The sequence below is a fragment of the Phocoena sinus genome, chromosome 11 (assembly GCF_008692025.1).
Source record: "Phocoena sinus isolate mPhoSin1 chromosome 11, mPhoSin1.pri, whole genome shotgun sequence".
Lineage (NCBI taxonomy): Eukaryota > Metazoa > Chordata > Mammalia > Artiodactyla > Phocoenidae > Phocoena > Phocoena sinus.
Genome location: NC_045773.1, coordinates 39,567,676 through 39,585,875, shown reverse-complemented (window position 1 = coordinate 39,585,875; position 18,200 = coordinate 39,567,676). Strand labels below are relative to the sequence as shown.

The 18,200-nt window shown below is 58.1% G+C and overlaps 3 protein-coding genes across 11 annotated transcripts in view; all 3 read right to left on the bottom strand.

Moving 5' to 3' along the window:
- PFKFB4 (6-phosphofructo-2-kinase/fructose-2,6-biphosphatase 4) overlaps positions 1-5,780 on the bottom strand; it is a 47,286-nt gene extending 41,506 nt beyond the window's left edge. For 4 of the 7 annotated variants that reach the window (XR_004352358.1, XR_004352359.1, XM_032650417.1 and 1 more), the window contains exon 1: positions 5,639-5,780. Coding sequence is in view for 4 of the 7 variants with exons in the window: in XM_032650417.1 (XP_032506308.1) it covers positions 5,639-5,702 (64 nt within the window). In the remaining 3 variants the exon portion in view is untranslated. Of the gene's footprint in view, positions 1-1,795; positions 1,971-5,638 lie in introns of those variants that run through there. The other 3 variants (XM_032650420.1, XM_032650419.1, XM_032650421.1) reach the window with 3 other exon arrangements.
- Positions 5,781-6,013: 233 nt separating this feature from the next.
- UCN2 (urocortin 2) lies at positions 6,014-7,865 on the bottom strand. Its single transcript, XM_032650422.1, has one exon. The coding sequence runs from the start codon at positions 7,857-7,859 to the stop codon at positions 7,227-7,229; it is 633 nt and encodes a 210-aa protein (XP_032506313.1). The 5' UTR covers positions 7,860-7,865; the 3' UTR covers positions 6,014-7,226.
- A 977-nt stretch (positions 7,866-8,842) lies between these two features.
- The window catches only part of COL7A1 (collagen type VII alpha 1 chain), a 32,706-nt gene continuing 23,348 nt past the window's right edge, over positions 8,843-18,200 (bottom strand). For 2 of the 3 annotated variants that reach the window (XM_032649649.1, XM_032649650.1), the window contains 32 exons: positions 18,065-18,133; positions 17,887-17,922; positions 17,765-17,806; positions 17,565-17,609; positions 17,431-17,475; positions 16,865-16,900; positions 16,722-16,781; positions 16,474-16,581; positions 16,223-16,294; positions 16,033-16,068; positions 15,757-15,816; positions 15,590-15,634; positions 15,323-15,358; positions 15,180-15,215; positions 15,049-15,105; positions 14,841-14,912; positions 14,211-14,282; positions 13,935-13,970; positions 13,564-13,644; positions 13,261-13,314; positions 13,119-13,172; positions 12,982-13,044; positions 11,923-11,985; positions 11,702-11,818; positions 11,440-11,517; positions 11,289-11,342; positions 11,070-11,118; positions 10,339-10,371; positions 10,104-10,190; positions 9,787-9,876; positions 9,501-9,704; positions 8,844-9,189 (listed from right to left, as the gene is read on the bottom strand). In XM_032649649.1, coding sequence (XP_032505540.1) covers positions 9,164-9,189; positions 9,501-9,704; positions 9,787-9,876; positions 10,104-10,190; positions 10,339-10,371; positions 11,070-11,118; positions 11,289-11,342; positions 11,440-11,517; positions 11,702-11,818; positions 11,923-11,985; positions 12,982-13,044; positions 13,119-13,172; positions 13,261-13,314; positions 13,564-13,644; positions 13,935-13,970; positions 14,211-14,282; positions 14,841-14,912; positions 15,049-15,105; positions 15,180-15,215; positions 15,323-15,358; positions 15,590-15,634; positions 15,757-15,816; positions 16,033-16,068; positions 16,223-16,294; positions 16,474-16,581; positions 16,722-16,781; positions 16,865-16,900; positions 17,431-17,475; positions 17,565-17,609; positions 17,765-17,806; positions 17,887-17,922; positions 18,065-18,133 — 2,016 coding nt within the window. In that variant the 3' untranslated portion in view covers positions 8,844-9,163. Of the gene's footprint in view, positions 9,190-9,500; positions 9,705-9,786; positions 9,877-10,103; positions 10,191-10,338; positions 10,372-11,069; positions 11,119-11,288; positions 11,343-11,439; positions 11,518-11,701; positions 11,819-11,922; positions 11,986-12,981; positions 13,045-13,118; positions 13,173-13,260; positions 13,315-13,563; positions 13,645-13,934; positions 13,971-14,210; positions 14,283-14,840; positions 14,913-15,048; positions 15,106-15,179; positions 15,216-15,322; positions 15,359-15,589; positions 15,635-15,756; positions 15,817-16,032; positions 16,069-16,222; positions 16,295-16,473; positions 16,582-16,721; positions 16,782-16,864; positions 16,901-17,430; positions 17,476-17,564; positions 17,610-17,764; positions 17,807-17,886; positions 17,923-18,064; positions 18,134-18,200 lie in introns of all 3 variants that reach the window. The other variant, XM_032649652.1, reaches the window with a different exon arrangement.

Here is an 18,200-nt window from a genome sequence, read left to right as displayed (position 1 = left end):
CCTGGTGCCAATGCAGGGGACATGGGTTCGAGCCCTGGGCCAGGAAGATCCCACATGCCATGGAGCAACTAAGCCCATGCGCCGCAACTACTGAGCCTGCGTGCGGCAACTACTGAAGACCGCACGCCTAGAGCCTGTGCTCCACAACAAGAGAAGCCACCGCAATGAGAAGCCCGTGCACCGCAACAAAGAGTAAACCCCACTCACCACAACTAGAGAAAGCCCGCGAGCAGCAACAAAGACCCAATGCAGTCATAAATAAATAAATAAATATATATGTATATATATATATATATATAAACTTTAAAAAAAGAGGCTCACAGCAGCTTCACAGTGCAAGGATGATGACTGTCTCAGTCTCACAGATAAGGAACCTGAGACCTAGAGGGTCAGCTCTTTGCCCAAGGTCACCCAGCTGAACCACGACGCAGCTTGAGTGCTCCTGCCTCCAAAGTCCATGTTCTCACTCCTTCTCCTTTATGTAACAACGGAGGCCACCCCCTAGTTAGGACAATACAGCCCTAACACGGACTGACTAGAAGCACAAGAGAAAGGGGCCTAGCCCTCCACACCTCCAGAAGTCTAGAAGGAAAACTGGCTAGGGTGTAGCCATAGTCCCTTAGGACTGAATACTGACTGGAAAGCCATGGCCCCAGGGCTAAAAGCAGGTTCACAGTTTCAGCAGCCCACCAGGACCTACATTATGGTCAGAGTAACGACCCACCAGAATGTCTGGTCAAAACCACGGCCACCCCTACCAGGTTCCACAGTGTGCTAAGAGATGCACACACTCCTCACCTAGGACTCACATCCTGGTCAAAGCCAAGGCCCCCAGGATACCCTCAAAGCAAGACAAGCACCAAGCACTCTCTTCTCTCCTATCATGCCCAAGCAGAGGTCAGGAGTGCAGGGAGACCCCAGCACATAACACAATCTCCTGACCTCCATTTCCAAATCTGTATCAGAAGCTGGACTAGATGTTCTCTGAGGACCTTGCCAACTTCCAAATTTATTACAACATTTCAGTTACTCCTAAAATAAATCTTTGTTTTTCTTGGTAATAAAAAAAGTTGCAGACTCATTTAAGGACAAGCAGAAAATCAATGAAGTGGGTTTAACACCTAGGACCACAGGAAAAGTAATCCCCTTAACGATTCCTTGAATTTCAGCATATGTTCTAGATGTTTCCACCCTCCAGTTTTACCAGTCACCCACAACCCCACCTGGATGCTTACACACCCATGGACACAAAGACAGGCCCATATAACAAAGTGGTCTCACTGTCTCTATCCTGAACACATGTGCACTTCCCTGAAATTCCTCCCAAAACCCGATTTCAGGCCCAGAGATGGGCCTTCCTCCCCGCCTTGGGCCTTTGAAAGTTCTGGGCTCAGAGAGACCAAGCGAATCTCCTAGGGCCAACACAGCTCAGACCCCGGCCTGACCACCCGGCCCACGCTCTCTGGCCAGCTGAGAGGGCAGGACCGAGGCTCCAAGTCCTCCCCTGACCTGAGGCGGTGGGGACAGAGTGGTGTAGGAAGGGTCCTAAGCCCTCCCCTAGGTGATGGCGGCCAGAACTAGCTCCCGCTGAGCCGAGACGTCGCAACACACCTGTCCCCGCCTCCCGCTCTGCCACACCTGTCCCAGGCCTCCCACCCGTTCCTGTTCCCCTCCCACCAGTCACGGCTGCCTCACCTGTCCCCGGTTCCCCACCTGTTCCCGGCTCCCTCTCCACGTAAGACCAATACCCATGCCCATGCACCGCCCTCCCCCTTCCCCGCGGACCCCGCCTCACCACCGCGCTGGCAGGCGTGCAGAGCAGGCCGCCCATTGCTGTACGGCATCCAGATCTTCTTCAGGGGGTTCTGGGTCAGTTCCCGTGGGGACGCCATCCTGGGGCTAGGATGAGTCGGACCGCGCTGCTTCCAACCCAGCAGCCCGGCCACCTCGGGCCACTCGATGCCCCGCCCCCCAGTTCTGCCCCTCAGCCCCGCCCCTCCTGAAGCCGCGATGACGCCCTTCCAACTCCCCGCAGGCCCCGCCCCGGAACGAGTAGGCTCCACCCCAACTGAAGAGCGCCTGGCCTCCTACCACGCATGCTCAGCTCGCCTACTAGCGTACTAGCGCGTTTTGGACCAAGCGGGCCCGCCCTGCATGCCAGGATGGGGGACGCGCATGCCCAGCTCCCCAGTTTCCAGGCTTGGATGGTGCAGGCCCCGCCCTGGATGCCGGAGCCCAGCACACCCAACGCGACCCTGATGATTTGCATAGACCTCACCCACGGCTTCGCCCTGGGCGTGCCAAGCTTGCCCCCAGGACACCCGAGGTCCCGCTTCCCGCTCTGCGTGACCTCAGGGCCCCCAGGAGGAGGGGTTTGCATGCGTTGGGGTAGGCCTGCGTGACGCGCAGAGCTTAGTTGGTCAGGACCAGCCTGGCGGCCTCTGCGTAACTCTCATCACTGGCCCAGTTGTCAACTCCGCCGCGCCCCACCGGCCTTGTGCCCCGACCCTCTCTTCTGCTCCGAGTCCCGGGACTCTCCATTGCCCACAGGAGCAGCCTGCTCAACCACGCTGAAAAAGCTCCTTTATCTCATGGACAGGGACAGAGGACAAATCTCAAAATTAATCGTATTTCTCTCTTTGCCTTAGCTGCTGGGGAGCTCAGGCTAAACCCCAGCCCACGTGGAGCACGTGAGCGGCACCTAGTAACCAAGGTCCCTGGGGACTTACCAAACCCTGACAGTATCTTACTTCTCCTTCCAGGATTTCATTTTTACCAATTAAATTTTAAATCATAAGTTTACACATTTTTTTCTTTAATGAGCCTCTGCTTCTTCATCAGGAAAATGGAATACACACTGTCACGGATCTTACAAGATTCTGGTATGTGTTAAAAGTGTCAGTGTCTGAGAAATCCATTCTAAAGCACATTAATGTTATCATTTATTATGTTATTTCTCTTCCTCTTGTCTCTAAAAATGCAGTGGAGGCAAGGGGAAAGGGAGAGAGCCTGAGTTCGGGAACACTTGGCCTACCTCCTGTCTCCTCAGCCCAACCTCTTAAGCTTTGTACACTTTCTGCCCCCGACCTTAGCTGACACTGCTCGAGTCTGGGTCACACTGCCCTCTAGCGATGTCCTCCACCACATCCCCTGGCAGGATCACTGCATCCCCAAGTTCTCTCTGCTTAATGTGTGCCCAGCCAGGATCCAGGGGCTGGGGCATGGAGAAAAGTCTCCACCCAGTGTTCCACAGGGGCAGCACCCCTCCCTCTGCCCTCCTTGTCACACCCCTGCCTTGAGTCAGTCCTCCAAGTCACAGCCCAGCCCTTCAGAGCCTGGCAAGGACCCTTAAGATGACTGATACAGATGTCTTGCCCACTTCACAGGAAATGAAGGTTAAGGAGGTCCACGTGCTAGAAGCCCACGCAGAACTTCCCTGGAAGCAGCTCAAGCTGCCTCCCCAGGAAATGCCCTGCCTCAGACAGAGTCGACCACTTCCTCCTTCTTCAGCCTCCCTCTTCAGTGTCCACCATCCACCTCCTTCCGCACCTCATGCCCAGCAGCTGGCACACCCATAGGCAGCTCCTGATGAGCAGGATGCTCCTAGTGACCTTCCACCCACTTCCTACTTCTCCAAAGCCACTCATTCTGTTCCTGATAAGTCAGCCCTCCTGTCTGTCTCCTGGCCACTACCAAGGCCATCCTGGGGCCACCCTAGCCTCAGAGACCTTGTCACCACATACCCACACCCTGTCCAACCCCCAGCAGTCATTGCAAAGTCTACCTCATCTAACATCCACAGACACCCTGCACCTTCTCAGGCCTGCCATTCTCTCCAACCCTCTTGGAATGTTAGTCAAAGGCTGGGGGTAAAAAAAAAAAAAAAAAAAAAAAGGCTGGGGGTAGGGGACAGCCAGGGCAGGGCAGGAGGCCAGGGCCATGTCTGGGAAGCCATCCTCACCTCCAGAAGTCTGAGTCTGGCTTCCCAGGAAAATCAGTGGCTCTGTACCTCCCACTCTGCCTGTCTGACCCTGGGCTGACCCAGACATACCTTCCCAAGTCTCTATATCCAGTGTGAGGCCACATGTCAACAGCAGGAGGAGCCTGGAGCCCCTCCCCAAGGCCAGGGTCTACATCTGCTCTGAGGATACTCCTCTCCCATGGCCCCATTTCTCAGGTAGGAAATGGAGGAAGGGGAGAAGGGCCCAGTGTCACCGAACCGCCAGCCCACAGTGCAGGATGGACTCAGCTCAGCTCCCAGCCCTTCAGAACCTCACCTCCCACACCTTGTACTATAACCACACATCCCACCTCCACACTTGCACTCTTGCATGTTCCCTCCATTGAAATGCTCTCCTGACTTTCTGCTCCCTCAGCGCCAATATGTCCAATAGAATAACTGGCTCTCATGGCTTTCCCTCCTTTGGGCCATCCCAGAGTGAGCCAGCTCTCCTGGCCCAAGGGTGGGAGGTGTACTAGGATGTCAGTGTGCACTTGTGTGTGAACACATCCTGCTCAGCTTTTCCTCGCCGTGAACCTGCCTGGCCTGGCTCCTGTGGTGCCCTCTGCACTGACCACTGGACCTCCTCCCAGTGTTCCAGACTACAAGCTGTGGGGTGTCCTCAGTCTTCAGTCCTCAATGCTCAAACTCTTCCCAGTCCACGTATCTGCTGGCCAGACCTGGCCAAACCGACAGCCACCCTTTGCAGCATATGGGCCCAGGGACCTCAGTGCATCCCACACAGACCCACACACCACTGCACGAAAGCATGGTATGCACACAGCCACTGGTGCACACACACTAACAGGCCCTGCACCCAGGCTGGTGCAGAGACAGGCCAGCTGCAGTGAGGCCTGCTGCTCTCTGCTGTCTTCCTTCCCCTTTATTCCCTCCTCCTCTCCCCTCTGCTGTCACTGGGAGGTTGGGGAGTTCCTAGGAGTTCCAGCTTCCTCTGGCCATTTCTAGCCAAGGATCATCCTGTGTCTCCCTGGGTCCAGAGCTCACAAAGGGTGTGAGGTTCCAACTTGGGGGTAGAGAGCCGTGTAACCAAGCAGCCCGTGAACCCTGGTCGGCACTTGCTGATTCCAGCCTGGCACAGGGCACACAGTAGGTGCTCAAAGTGACTCAGGACCAGCCAGAGCACACAGTAAGGTGCTCAGAGAGGTTCCTGACTGGGACAGAGCACACAGTAGGTGCTTAGAGCAGCTCAGGACCAGCACAAGGCACACAGACAGTAGTTGCCCTAGAAATGCTGGTTTAAGGGCTAAAGTAACATCACATGAAAAACTTCCCAAATGAGCCTCTGGATATGACCCCTGAGGGGGGACCTGGATAAACATGACCCCTTGGAGGCCACCAAAGGGCAGAGCAGGAGGCCCCCTGGGAAGCTCCAGCTGACTGTCCCTCCCCCTGGGCTGGAGGAAGAAGCTATTTATAGTTCCCCCTTGGCCCAGCTCCTTCTCCCCGGCAAGACGCCAGTGTTCCCCCTCCTCCATGCCACTGACAGACTGATGCCCCTAAGAGCACCCCTATTCCTGGAGAGACCCCCAACACTCTCACACCCCTTCTAGCACCACCTCCACTTTGCCCAGGTCTTTTCCCAATCCCCCCACCCTGTCCACCCTGCCCCGTGCCTACCCTGTCTGCTGCTCCCTGACCAGGGGTCCGTCAAGGAGCTGCCTCCTTCCTTGCCTCTGTTCATCCTGCAACCAAACTGGCCTGGGCCGCCGCCCCCTGCAGCTCGGAGTCGGGCAGCCCCGCCCTCCAGGCTCCGGAGAGAGCCCAGTAGGCCGGGTGGCCCCGCCTCTCCAGCCCCGCCTTGGGCCCGCCCCCCAGGGCTGCTGACAACTGTGAGATCTCCGTCAGTGACCCCGGCCCTGGGCAGCCACACTTCCGACAGTGCTATCTCTTTCTCCAGCCCTCGTCTCCAGCTGGAGTTGTCTACACTACCCAGAATACCTGCCTCATCTGCAGGCAAGCCTGACCACACTCTCCAGAAGGTCAGTCCCATCCCAGCACAGCAATGGAGTTGGGGTTGTGAGATTAGGCAAAATATAAGCCCTGCACACCAAGGGATAGGTCAGTGAAATTGGGGCGGGAGGAGTGGGGAGAGGAGCAGCGTAGCCAGCTATGACTCCGCCCTCGTGTGTCACTGCCTGGGTGCACACGACTGTGTGATTCTTGTCTATCCCATTCTCCAGTCACTACATGTATTGAGCGCTTTCTGCGTGCCAGAACCTTCATGTACATTACATCACTCAGTGCTCACAAGAAGCTTGGTGGCATCACTGTGCTTTACAGAGGAGAAAACAGGCTTGGAAAGGTGAGGAGGTTTGCTCAGGACAATTCGATGAAGGAGGGGCAGTTGGGCCAGAGCCCCAGCAGCCTGAGCTCCCTCTCCCCTGAGCCATGTGTGTCCAAGGGCAGAGGCTAGGTATGCAGGGGTGTGGGTAAGACAGCCCCTGGCTATGTGTTGAGCGTGCTTCATGTAGGTTTGGGGGACAAGCTCCTGTTCCTCCCAGCTCCCTCATATGGCCTCACCTTGCTCACACGTACTCACAGCTGTTAGATACACAGAGATGCAGCCACACATGCGTGCACACACACCCCCCCACACACACACAGGGCAAGGCTGCCACGGCCACAGACCTCCCACGTACGACCATCTCACTCTGCCTAGAGATGCCCCTGATAGCCCCATCCATCTGGGGTGGGTGCTGTCTCATGCATGTGACCCTCCGCCAGCATTTCTCTGTGTGGTGACCTGTGGGAGGACAGGGCAGACCTGTGGGTCTGGTCTTAGGTGGGCTGGTCTCCGATGCAGTGATGGTCTCTTGTGTTGAGGTGCCTGGAAGTAGCATTACAGTGACCACACGTGATGGTGTCCAGATGCTCTGTGACTGGACACAAGTGGGACCCAGACATGGTAAGACTCCATACTGTAGTGACCTTCAATGGTAGTGTCCAAGCTGTCCAGACATACTGTAAGCCTGTGGGGCTCCTAGGAGTGGCAAGACTCCACTTGGCAACTTGACACAGCAACATCCAGGCTGTCCAGACACACTGTGACTCTGTGAGGCACTCTGATATGACACCACATGGCAGTGACCCCACGTGGCAGAGTCCTGATGCACCGTGCCCAGATGTAGCACCGTCCAGCTCTGCCGCTGCCTTGCAGGTCTCCCCATCCACACTGGCTCCATCATTGTCATCCTCTCCCTCAGGCTCAGCAGCGGCCAACATGGGCCAGGATGTGGGTACTGGCAGCAGCTTGCTCCCTCACTGCCCTGGCCCGGGCCTGCTCCAGTAAGATCCACAGGAGGCCAAGGGGGACATCCAGCGAGAGGGTGATGTGGGGGCCAGGGCGGAGGCCAGGGCCGGGGCGGCCCCAAGCAGTGGAGGGGCCTGTGGTGCTGGCTGAAAGGCTCTCCGAGGTCACAGGGCAGGGAGTAGCCTGGGGAAAGTTCTGAGGGAGAAGCTGGAAGCCTGGGATAGGGGTTGCTGGGACAAGCAGAGTCCTGCCCAATGTCAGGACCATCAGCACCAGCAGAGCCCACCTGGTCATCGTGTGGTCAGGCTGCGAGGAGAAAACAGGTTCAGGGCAGGGGCCCTGGTCAGCTATGGCCCATAGACAGAGACAGATGGGGAAAGCAGAGAGACAGAGAGCGGCCAGGCCAGGGACAGAGAGAGACAGAAACAGAGATGAAAGAACAAGAAGAGAGCCAGAGTGAGACAGAGATAACAGACAGAGCCAGGCAGAGAAGGGGTCAGAGGGACAGAAAGAGTGAGAAAGTGAGTGAGAGAGACAGAGATATACAAAGTGATGGAGAAACCCAGAGACAGAGAGCCACAGGTACATCTAGATATGGATATATTTTATAGAGAGAGAGATGGGGGGGAGGGAGGAAGAACAAGAACAAGAAGAAGAAAGGGAGGGAGGGAGGAGAGAGGGAGAGGGAGAAAGAGATGGAAATGAATGAGAGGGAGGCGGAGCAAATGGAGAGTGGAAGAAAAAAGAGACAGAGGGCTTCCCTGGTGGCGCAGTGGCTGAGAGTCCGCCTGCCGATGCAGGGGACACGGGTTCATGCCCCGGTCTGGGAAGATCCCATGTGCCGCGGAGCGGCTGGGCCCATGAGCCATGGCCGCTGAGCCTGTGCATCCGGAGCCTGTGCTCTGCAACGGGAGAGGCCACAACAGTGAGAGGCCCGCGTACCGCAAAAAAGAAACAAACAAACAAAAAGAGAGAGAAACTGCCCCAGAGACAGTGTGATGGAAATAAGGATGCAAAGAGAGAGAAACACAGAGGGACCAAAGGGGAGCCTGAGGTCTGAGCGAGAAAGCTTGTAGTAGATCCAGGGCAAAGAAAGGCAGGAATGGGGGTCCTTGAGGCAGAGAAGCAGCCAGAGATCCCAGGGCACCTCAGGTTCAGAGACCTCCACTGACTCAAATCCCAGATCCATTCAACCCCAAAGGCCCTGCCCACACCCCTTGACCCCAGTCCTACCAGTAGCAGCCTCCTCTAGGATAAGCTAGGGCCAGGCAGTGCTGTGCTGTGGTCTGCCTCTCTGCCCTCTTCAGGGCCCATTTATCTCCCTCAGCCCCTGGGCTGACAGCTGGGCCCTGTCTCCTGGCTTGAGGCAGCCCCCCACCTATGATTCATCCCCTCCTGGGGAGCAGTGAGGACATATCCTCGGTCCCTACCCTGTCTTGTTTCTGGGGACAAGTTGGAGACTGAGGGTCACAGGACAGTGACCACGGCTGGACAGAAGGACTCTGTACCCACTTGGGATGGTACTGCCCCCTGACACCCACACCTCCCCAAACAGGCACAACAGGGGCCTTTAAACAGCAGCTTTAATGCCCCCCAGAATCAGCACCATGTCATCACAGGCTTGGGTCAAGGGGCAGGTCAGATGCGGTCAGATTCAGTCACATCCGCTCACTGCCCACAGCCATCCCACACTGAGTCATCTGCCGGGGAGGCAGGAGCCACAATGGGGGTTTGTCCACAGGGGGGAAGGCTAGACCCATGGAACAAGTCACTGAAATTAACGGACACGCTCATGCACGCTCACGTGCACGCAGGCCTCTAGCACCAAGGGGAGGGACAGCAGGGTCCAGCTGAGACACCGACTTCTCCAGGGGATGCTGAACTTCAGCTCATCATCTGCCTAAGCTCCCGGCAGCACCTGGGTGGGGCAGGTTGGGTTCAGCCATCTGACCTTACCCATCCCATCAGCCACAGAGAATGGGGAAGATGGGGGCATAGGGTGTGGAGGCTCTGCCCGCAGAGCGGGATGCTCACTCAGGTCTTTAAGGGAGGGAGCACTGAAGGGGGCCACACTGGGGACTCCACATAGAGCTGAGGTTCTCTACTCGGCTCTTTGGTCTGGGGAGATTCTGTCCCAGGTCCCCCAGTCTGAGGGGACTTCTGACCCAGGACCCTGACCCTGGACATGATCTGGGTAGGCCCCTAATGGGATGGGAGGTACGCCCATACCTGTCCCCTGGCTCTGAGCCACCCGGGGCGGGCAGCGGCGCTCACAGGCCTCACGGGTCCCAAAACGGTTGGCATTCCCTCCGCAACCACCATAGACAAAGGGGTGACAGGCCTCCGTACCACCTGCCACAGCCCGATGATACCAGCGCAGGGTGTAGGCAGTACAGGAGCCCTCGTCCAGTGGAAGCGAGCAGGGGTCCGGGGCTGATGGAGGTCAGAGAGGTCAGCAGGGATGGGCTCTGTCTGCCCCTCCCCCAATCCCTCTGGGCCCAGCCCCCTTTCTCACCATCGCCATCCCAAGGAGCCTCAGGGTCCTGGTATTCCTCCACGGAATACTCAGAGTATTCATACTCATCATCCTCAGGGGGCACCTGGCCTGCACGCATGGTGGGGAGTGCTGTGAGCAGGGCCCCAGCAGGGCCGGGTTCATGCTGCCCAACCCTGGCCCTTGGATGGGGTGGGCAGCACTGGTCTCCCACATGTACACAAGAGTGTTCCCTGAATGTGGACCCTACATGCGTGGCGTGGGACCTGCACACATGAGCAGTCCCGTGTGTGTCTGTTCTCCCACCCAACACGCCCCACGGCTCCAGCCGTCCTCACCTTCCTCCTCTGCATGGGAGACGCGGAGAATGGGCACGGCGTGGAGCTGGGGGCCAGCGGTGTCTGCAGCGTAACTAGGGAGGGGTCCTAGAGCCAGAAGCAGGGGCACAGGGCCCTGGGGTCAGCATGGTGGCCACCCCAGCCAAGCCCCTGCTGCGAGGACCCAGGTGATGGGCACAGCAGGGCCCGGGGTGAGGAAAGTTCCGGGAGCAGAAAATACCAGAAAACTACTCACGTGATCCAGATGTGATAAACTGGCCCTGGCAGGCTGGAGGGGGCAGAGAGGGGGCAGCGAGAGAGACAATAACAGAGCAGGAGACAAAGATGGAAAGAGGCAGGGAGAGAGACGCAGGCAGGGAGAGAGACGCACACGGAGGCAGAGACATACAGAGAGGGACAGCAGGAGAGAGTGACAGACAGGAGAGAGAGGAAGGGAAGCAGAGGCAGAGAGAGAGAAAGAGAAAGAAAGGAAGGGGAGAAGCAAACAGAGGGCGAGAGTGAAGTTGGGAACAGGCCAACAAAGGGCAAGAGAGAGAGGGAGAGACAGCCAGTCAGGAGCCACAGGCATGGAGACAGAGGGAAAGCAGCCACAGAGAGAGGCGGAAGGAGACCAGCTTCACTCTCTGATGCCCCCCAGGGCCACCAGAGCCCTCCACCCACACCCTGGCTCCACGTCAGGCCCTGAGGAACCGGCTCTGCTCACACCTCCAGCCCCTCCACACGCCACCATCCTGGGCACCCAGGAACACTACGAGTCCCTCCACCTCTGCCTGGGTCTCCATTTGGGGAAGTCCTGTCAGCATGTCTGTCCTGAAACACCTGTGTGCTTTTTGTATCCATCTGTCTCCACCCATCTCCTTGACTGCTTGCCCCTTGGAAGTTCTGGGGATGCTGCCTGCCCCTGTCTAGGGGTACGGGGATGGAGTGGGGTGGTACCCAAGAGACTGTGGGCTGAGCCCCACTCACCGCAATGCTGAATCATCTCCTGACGCACAAGGCCCCGAATGTCATCCTCCTAGGAGCCCAAGACCACAAGGGTCATGAAGAACCAATGGATCACAGAAGGACAAAGGGTACATGAAGCAGGGATCATGGAGGGACAGCGCTGAGTCAGGGTCCAGAGTCCAGGGGGTCGGGGGTTGGGTGCAGGAGGCAGAGCCCACAACCCCCATACCCCACACTCACTGTCAGTGCAGCTTCTCCCTTCTCGCCGCGGGGCCCCACAGGTCCTGGCCGCCCCTATGTGCAATGGATAGGACCAGGCTGTGACCTCTGATCTCACGGACACCAGAGGTCACCCCAACCTTTGACCCCAAGCCTAGGAATCCCCACTCACCTGCTCCCCTCTCTCTCCTGGGGTTCCAGGGACCCCAGGGGCCCCCACCACACTCTCTCCAGGGGGACCTCGTTCACCCTGTCAGACAGGACCAAGTAAGCAGGGTCAGAGGCAGTGGGGGTCAGAAGTAGGACAAATTGGGATCATAAGTTCAGAGGTTGGGGCAAAGATATTGGGGGAATGGGTTGCAGAGCTAGAGGTCAATGAGGTGTGAAGGGTCAGTGAGGCTCAGGGGTCTGGAATCAGAGTCAGGGCCCCTCACCTTCTGGCCCTGAAGTCCTTCGGGGCCTTTGGGACCAATACTGCCAGGTGGCCCGGGAGGACCACTAGAGCCATCACTGCCCCTGGGACCTGGGAAGCCCCCAATTCCTGGAGGTCCCTGAGGAGAGATAGGTCAGGGTCAGTGATGAGAGCTTCCAAAGATGGACCCACTTCCAGAGAGTACAATCTCCTCAATTCACCGTGACCTTAGCCTCAACTTACCCGCTCCCCTTTCTCGCCCTGGTCACCCTTGGGTCCTGGCTGCCCATCAAAACCGCGGTCACCCTGGGAACAGAAAGAAGCATGAGAGTCCCTCTGCCTTGGCCTACCTCAGCTCAACCCCCATAAGCCCCCAGGCCCAATGGCCATAACCTCAAGTACCTGTGGCCCTACCAGTCGAAGACCCTCAATCTGCCATGATCCCCATGACCCTGACCCCACTGTGATGCCCCTTGCCCTGACTCCACCTTTTTCCCCTACACTGACACTCCAGCCTCCCCACTGACCTCCACCCACCGTAACCCCTTAGCCCTGAGGCATGTGCTGCTCCACCTCCCATCCCTTAATCCTAAATGTGCATTGTGGGGACTTCCTTGGCAGTCCAGTGGTTAAGACTCCACGCTTCGGAATTTCCCTGGTGGTCCAGTGGTAAAGGATCCGCCTTATGATGCAGGGGACGTGGGTTTGATCCCTTGTCAGGGAACTAAGATCCCACATGCTGCGGGGCAACTAAGCCCATGCGCCACAACTACTGAGCTTGCGCGCCTCAACTAGAGAGACTGCGTGCCACAAACTACAGAGCCCACACGCTCTGGAACCCGTACACCACAACTAGAGAGCCCACGCGCCCTGGAGCCTGCGTGCCACAACTAGAGAAGAGAAAACCCGCATGACACAGCTAGAGAGAAGCCCGTGCGCCGCAACGAAGAGCCTGCACACTGCAACGCAAGATCCCGCATGACGCAGCCAAAGAGAAATAAAAATAAAATAAAGAAATAATAAATCAATCTTAAAAAAAAAAAAAAAGACTCTGCGCTGCCACTGAGGGGCACGGATTCAATCCTTGGTCGGGGAACTAAGATCCCACGTGCCACACGGTGCGGCCAAAGAAAAAATAAAAAAGCACATTGTGACCCCAACCCACCCTGAAACCTTAAGACCAGCCCCACTCCACCCCCCAATGTCCCAACGTTTCACGACCCAAAACCTTCACGACCCAACCATGCCCTTCCCTGCCCAATCCTAAACCCCCAATGTCCACTGTTGAGAGAGACCCCATACCTTGGGACCGATCAGGCCCTCCTTCCCAGGGGCCCCTGACTGGCCTGGAACACCCGGCTCCCCCTGGAGAAGAGAAGACATTAGCTAGGCCCTGGCCCACCCATCCACTCCTCATTCTGGGGGTGCCCCACTCTCACCAACTCTCCTTTGCGTCCTGCCAGCCCTGGGCGGCCCGGGGGACCAGCTTCTCCCTGCAGGGATCAGGTGGAGGGATCAGCCTTAGGCCCCAGGCCTCACAGTCCCCCACATCCCCACGCATATGCTCCATCACCCCTGTACCTTATCTCCCTTCTCTCCATCAAGGCCACAGGCTCCCTTAACCCCCCGTTCGCCCTGCGGGAGAAAAGAAGTGAAAAATGACTTCCAGATACCTCACCCTGTTACCCCTTGACACTGAAACTACTCTCCAAACTGGCCTTAGATACTCCAACCTCTGACCTTCCAACCTCTAACCTAACACCTCACATTCAACCCCAGATACCCCCACATCTGACCCCAAATACCTGACCTCTGACCCCAGATACCTCACCCTCCAACATCAGGTCCTCCTGATTAGGGGGAAAAAAGCAGTCCCCTTCTCACCTTGAGGCCCCGGGGACCCATGAAGCCAACATCTCCTTTGTCTCCTCGGACACCAGGGGCTCCGTCTTTTCCTCGGGATCCCTGGGGGGAAAGGGGTCAATGTGAGGCCAGGGGAGGTCAGTGAGGGATCAAAGGGAATCACTTTGGATGTAATGGACAAGGAACACCATAGGGGTGAGAATCATCATTAGGGGCCAGAGCCACTGGGAAGGGCAGGGTTTTCCATGGGGATGAGGGTCACCATGGGCAGGGGTCACTATGTGGGTGGAACCATCATGGGGGCTACTGTGAAGGTAGGGTCCCTGGACAACATGAGAGTACTGGTTCACTGTAAGGTCAAAGGCCACTACATGGGCGTGGGGGCATCTTACCGGCTCACCAGGGATCCCTGCAGCACCAGGCTCACCCTGTGGGAAACACAGATGGGGGAGGGCAGCCCTTCAGTGTGACTGTCCCCTATACTGGCCTGTCTGCTGCACATGCAGCCACTCGGTGACTGCAGCCAGGGCCCAGGCTGCACAAGGAGCCCGTGTGAGCACATATGGGGCCAACAGCGAGGGAGGCAGGAAACCCTCCAATGCTCAGAGGACACCCCTGGGACGGGTGTGTGATGCATGGCTCTGGGTCTGTACTGGGGCGGGACTTGCCTTGGGTCCTGTGAGTCCACGCACTCCCAGCAACCCGGCTGAGCCCTTGTCTCCAGGCTGTCCCTTGGCGCCCTGTGGGAGTGACCAGGAGAGGGACACAATCAGGACCAGACCAGGCTGCATGCTCAGAGAATGACTGGAACCTGCTGGCTGAGGTGGAGCTGGCCAGTGCTGCTCCCACGCACTTCCCCGTGGTCCCTTCCCTTCCAGCCCACGCCCCAGCAGGGTGGAGCTGGGGACTGTGGCTCGTGGGGTGGCTCATTTCTCACCCCAGGACCCCCAGATTCCTGCCACTCCTCTTACCACTGGGCCCCTACCCTTACCCCTACCTGGAGTACCCCTAACAGCCAAGGAGCCCCCTTCCCATTCCCACAGGCACTCTCATAGAGCCACAGTCCACACACTCCCCTTCTCACCTCCTATCCAGGCCCTTCGGCCCCCCCCATAGAGCCCCCATCCTCTCAGCCACCCCACAGAGTTGCTACAGCTGACAGAACCCCCTCCCCTCTGACCCCCAGAAAGCCCCCTCCCATCCTCCCCTCCTGTCCTCACAGACCCTCCATGGAGCCCCCCAGCCTGTAGGACCCCCCTCCTCACCCTGTATAGAATATCCCAGCCTCTTCCCCATACCTTTTCTCCAGGGTCCCCACTGTCTCCCCGAGGTCCTTTGTCACCATCTATGCCCCGAGGCCCTCGTTCACCCTGGGTCAGGGTCAGAAATCAGGGTCAGGGGCTAAAAGTCCCTTACCCTCTGAGGGTTTGAGCTCTCAGATCCCCTGGCCCAGCCCACACAGAAGCCCCTCCCACACCCATCTGCACATGGACCAGACCCACTCACCATGTCCCCCTTGGCACCTCGTGGCCCCGGAGGCCCCATAATCACAGCTGAGTCACCCTGAGTGGACAGGGGGCAGTCAGAGGAGTCAGGAGCACCCTTAGTCCCCTGCCCTCCCCCATGCACACACTCACCTTGTCACCCTTTAGCCCTGAGGTTCCAGTGTCACCCTATTGGGTGGAAGAGTGTGAGTCTCACCGAAATAGAGAAGCCCCAAATCCTGAGTTGCAAGATCCATTCCCACCCACACTCCGGGACCTCTTCCCCATATCCTTACCTTCTCCCCACGCTCCCCCCGGCTGCCTGGGGGACCCTGTATGAGAGAAGAAAATAGTGAGCTAAGGGAATTTGTGGGGACTACTGGGGAGAGAGGTCAGGGGGCAGAGGAGGACCGGGGGGCCCGGGTGAATGGGGGAGACAAAGGACCAGAGAGTAGCCAAGGAGAACCAGAGGGCTACAGAAGGCTGCAGAGTGTCACAAGGGCACAGAGGGCACAGACAGGGGACTGAGTCACACCACTGGCTCTTTCCCCAGGGAGACCCACCACGAGTCCTCGGGGTCCCTCCAGGCCGGGGCGGCCATCTTCACCCTGGTTGGTGACAATAGATTCAGTGACTCGGTAAGTTGGACATCAGAGGCGAGAACTGTGATGAAGGGAGTCCCAGGGTGGCTCCCTGGAATGGCCATGGCGGCAGAGCAGGATATACGTACCCGGACACCCGGCTCCCCACGCTCGCCTCGGGCCCCAGGCGGCCCTGCTCCAGTGTCTCCCTGGAGATCAACAGGACACCAGGGATCAGTGAGGGGAATTGGTGGAGGACAGAGGGTCATGGGAGGTCAGTGGAGGTTGGAGGGAGTGACAGGGGTCAGTGGAGATTGGAGAAGGTGACAGGGGTCAGTGGAGATTAGAGGGGGTGACAGGGGTTAGTGGAAGCTGGAGGGGGTGACAGGGGTGCAAGAGAGAGCCAGCAGCATTGTCCCATCTACCTTGTCTCCTTTGAGTCCAGGGGCCCCAGGCGCTCCCTGTGGGCAGAGTGAGGTGAGGCTTCTGTGCCCCTCAAAGGCACACACACATCTAGCCACACAGTGTGGCATAGTCCCCAGCCTAAGTCCCCACATGGACAGACTCCAACACACAGCAGTCAGAGACATGGAGCGTTGGGGCACTTCTACTCACCGCTAGCCCAAGGGGTCCACGTGGCCCCAAGGGACCTGGGGCTCCCTCTCTCCCTGGGGGGCCTGCCAGACCCTATAGTGAAAATGAGGTAAGAGAGGCGAAGGGTGACTTGGGAACCTTCCTCCCGTGCTGTCCCCCCAAAACCAGGAGCCCCCTCGGCAGGGTTGGGCCCCCTTCTCCTCCTCACCCAGTACCAGATTCAGAGGTCCTCAAGTCACCAAGTCCCCACGTGCAGCCCTCAGCACACTTACCCGCTCTCCACTGGGGCCCGGCTGACCCATCTCTCCTCGAGGGCCTGTCTGACCGGGGAACCCCACAATACCAGGAGCACCACGGGTGCCGGGGGGGCCCAAGTCTCCCTGGAACAAAAATAGCAAAGGGAGGAATGGCTCCAGCAGGACCCCTTCCCAGGACTAGCCCCAGAATACCCTCTTTCTCCCACCTCCAGGACCCCGCCCCACCTGCTGCCCCCACTACTAGTGATGGGGCATTGTTTTACCTTTAGACCTGGAGGACCAATTGGCCCAGGGGGCCCCTGGACCCCAACTCCTGGGTCACCCTTCAAGGGAAAGAAGAGTCAGATCAGGCTCAGGGAGTCTCAGGACCATGACCCCCAGCAAGGATGCTTTAGGGCACACATACCTTGTGACCTTTGAGTCCTGGAGCCCCTTTCTGACCCTAAAACAAAGTAAACAGCATTTGAGAGTAGGAACATGAACCCAGAGCTCAGGTATGGCCCCAAAACATTCCCACGGGAGCCCAGAGGTGACCACGGACATTTGGCACCAAGGATGTGAGTGCAGGTATGTGGGAGTGCAGACAGGAGCAGGAACTCAGACATGTCCCATTCCAGGGAGCTTAGACATGACCACAGACATGAGCTCAGATACAGGAGCACAGACAGGGTGGGGAGAGGGGCAGCACCAATACATGACCAAGGAGAGGCCCACAAAAACTCCCATGTGTCCTGAGACCTGGGAGATCAAACAGGAGCACATGTGCTCAGACACAGGGAGGAACAGAAGACCTAGGACAGGCACGTGGAAGCCAGGAGATGTGACCCCCCGCATGCTCCCAGAGCAGGACCCTGAATGCTGGAATGTTCGGCCAGGCTCGGGTTCAGATGTGCCCATGCCCAGCAACGGTCCCTCACATCCACAACTGTACTCCTCAAACCAGACTCAGACTCGCCCAGACCCCAGACTCACATCTTCACCAGGATCTCCAGGCTCCCCGGCACGGCCGGCTTCACCCTGCATAGAAAGGGTGGTGAGGGTGTCTAGCCACCCAACCGTACCCCTCCCTGCCCAATGCACAGGCCCCGCGGCCAGGCCCACCTCACCTTCTCGCCTCGCGGCCCCGGCAGTCCTCGGTCACCTTTGGCTCCCTGTGGATACAGGGGTCAGGAGGACACATGGGTGTCAGGGGCACAGACAGCTGAGACTCAAAGAGGGAGCATGAGGCCCGGACCATGTGGGGCATATTATGGAAGGTGAGGGTCACAGGGGTGGAGGAACTATGCTGTGGAGGTTCCACACTCACCGGCTCTCCCACCAGGTCTTCAGCAAGGCCTCCAGGGGTGCCCTGATGAGGGAAAGGGGTCAGTGGGATTCCTCAGCCCCTAACCCTTGTGCCCCCCAAACCAAGGCCTCCCACACACTCACCTTCTCTCCCTTTGCTCCAGGGGGCCCGACCACAGCCTGCAGGGAACTCCTGGTGAGTTACCTCGCCTCCTGCCACCTCCCCATCCCCACCTCGCCGTCCATATGGAAGGGACAAACTGGGTTTGGGAGTGAGGCAGAGGAGCTGATGCAGAAGGTGGCGGTCAGGATCAAAGATCACCTGTCCAGGGGTGCCCATGGGTCCAGGCTCTCCTTTAGGTCCGACAGGGCCAGGCAGACCTGGTGACCCCTATGGCAGAACGGTGGGTGGAACTCAATGCCTCTCCACCCCCTGTCCCTACTGCCCAGCCCTCCTC